The sequence below is a fragment of the Plasmodium relictum genome (assembly GCF_900005765.1).
Source record: "Plasmodium relictum strain SGS1 genome assembly, contig: PRELSG_00_v1_293, whole genome shotgun sequence".
In the NCBI taxonomy this organism is placed as follows: domain Eukaryota; phylum Apicomplexa; class Aconoidasida; order Haemosporida; family Plasmodiidae; genus Plasmodium; species Plasmodium relictum.
The window spans coordinates 1-2,372 of NW_021628496.1; the positions used below are offsets into that span (position 1 = coordinate 1).

General features: G+C 21.8%; 1 protein-coding gene across 1 annotated transcript; it reads left to right on the forward strand.

Annotated features, from left to right (window-relative positions):
• Positions 1-2: 2 nt before the first annotated feature.
• PRELSG_0022400 (surface-associated interspersed protein (SURFIN)) lies at positions 3-1,869 on the forward strand (the record flags this gene model as incomplete). Its single annotated transcript, XM_028680059.1, has 2 exons — positions 3-100; positions 225-1,869. Coding segments are annotated over 2 exons (1,743 nt in total), but the record flags the coding sequence as incomplete, so codon positions are not given.
• Positions 1,870-2,372: the final 503 nt, after the last annotated feature.

Genomic DNA, 2,372 nt, shown 5'->3' on the forward strand with positions numbered 1-2,372 from the left:
AAAATAATACATCTTCCATAAATAATTATGTTAGCGATTTAGAAAGAACCATCTCACAAAATTATTACTTTAATTTAAGAGATGAATCCACTTTAACAAGGTATTTATTTATTACTTCGATTCTAGTATGAATATTTTTTTTCTTCTTTTTTTGAACATGTGAATATATATAATTTTTTATTTTAAATATTATTTATGTATAATGTTTTTATTTTAATTTCTAGAGCGGATTCTTATTGTAATTCAGAAATAAACAAAATGTTATTAAAAAGGAGGAAGGAAGAAGAAACTGAGAATGATCAAGCAAAAAAACAGAAAATTCAAGAATATACCTATGACGATGATACTAATTTAAGTGGTGATGATTCTAATTTAAATGAAGTTGAGATTGATTTAAATGATAAAAACTTTAATAATGTAGAAAATAATAAGGAATATAGAGTGGATATTACTGCATTTAGTTTAATCGCTTCAAGAGATATTTTTAAAATGGAATTTGGAGAACTTGCAGATGTAGTTCCTCATTTACAGAAAGTATGTGGAATACTAAAAGAAAAGTTAAATATTAATGCACGAATTCATAATTCAAATATGGAGTTGTTAAAAGAACTTATAGAAAAGGAACTAAAAAATGCTGATGAAGAAGATTTGCAAAAAATTAAAGTTCAATACGATTCTTTTAAAGAGGATAAATTTTTGGATCCAAAAAATGTGGATTTTCATTGTTTGTCATTAGAAAACAAGTTAAAAAAACGCTTTATTTTTTTAGATGAAATATATAATTCTTTAGATAAGTGCTTGCACAATTATAAAATTTTAGATAGTTTTATTAAAACACATAAGAGAATATTAAATGTGATATCAAAAATAACAACTCAATCCCTGTATAATCTAATTCTTTTCGGTAAATTTTTATTACCATCAGGTGAAAAAAATTCTAGATATAATATTATGTTTAAATCTATATATGAATTGATACAGCATGTTGAAAAAGTACAAAGTTCTTTATCACGAGATAAAAATATAATTTATAATCCAAAAAAACAAATAAGTTCTGCCTTAAAGCAGCTAGGTAAGTTTCGCAGAAGAAGAGATGCTTTTTTTAAATATTTAAAAAGAACGAAACTCTCATGTAAAAATCGAAAAAGAATACTACAAATTGTTTTTTATTTTCTTCAAGAAAGAAATAAAAAAAATAGAAATATAATAAAAGAAATTGAGAAAGATTTTCCTGCATGCGATATTATAGATGAATTTCATGTGATTTTATTAAAGGAAAAAAAACATATTTTAGAATCTCTTGAAAGAGCATCTGAATATTTGAAATTGAATGAAGAATTAGATATAAATAAAAAAAGTGTAGGTCCTTTATTAAAAAATAAATATGCAAGATATAATGCATTCCTTTTATATAAGACCTTTATGTCATTAGTAAGATACTCATCTATTCGTTATCTACATAGTATATCCGAAGGAATCTATATAAATGTAAGAAGACTAATATCAGCGGAAAATATCAGACGCTTATCTAAAAAAACAGACACATCAAAAAAGTTACAGAATGAGATACTCCATAAATTAAAAAATTTTAAAGATGAATTAAGTAAAGTTGAATTAGATATAATTTATAGAAGTCTATATAATGAATTTAAAGAGGATATATCATGTATGAGTAAATCAGCACGCCTTTTATGTTATAATATAAATGAATGGAATATATATTTGATGAATCTTAAAAAATCACTTAATGATTACTTATTATTAAAGAGAGAGGGTGAAGATGTAGGGAAAATGGAAGAAAGTATTTTATATATGTTGTTTCATACGAATGAAATTATGAATGAATGTTGGATAAATGAAATAGAGTAAGGTGAAATTATGTTATCTTATGGATACATTAAAAGATTATTGTATACATGTAATGCAATATATTTTTCATTAAGAAAAAAGTTTATTTGTTAATTATAGAATTAGAATATTTTAACTCTTTTGATTAAAAATAAATATACTACTATTATTAATAGCATACTACACCATAACATTTTTGTATTTTCCAATAGTAAATAATTAGTTGTTGTTACTCATTATTCATGTAAAAAGAAATTTTTCAATAATTGTAAATTAAAATTTTATACTTTATTTTATTTATATTATTACTGTGCTAATAATATATATATTATCTGAATTTTTTTTTATTCAATTTTTTTTTGTTATTAATGTTTGTGACTATATATACATGTATATTTAAGAAAAAAATATTATATTTAAATGTAAGCAATTATATATTAGCATAATTCAATAATGTATATATTTTGTTGTTCATTTTAATTCCTTTTTTTTATTTATCTTTTTTTAGTTCGAATCACTAATAA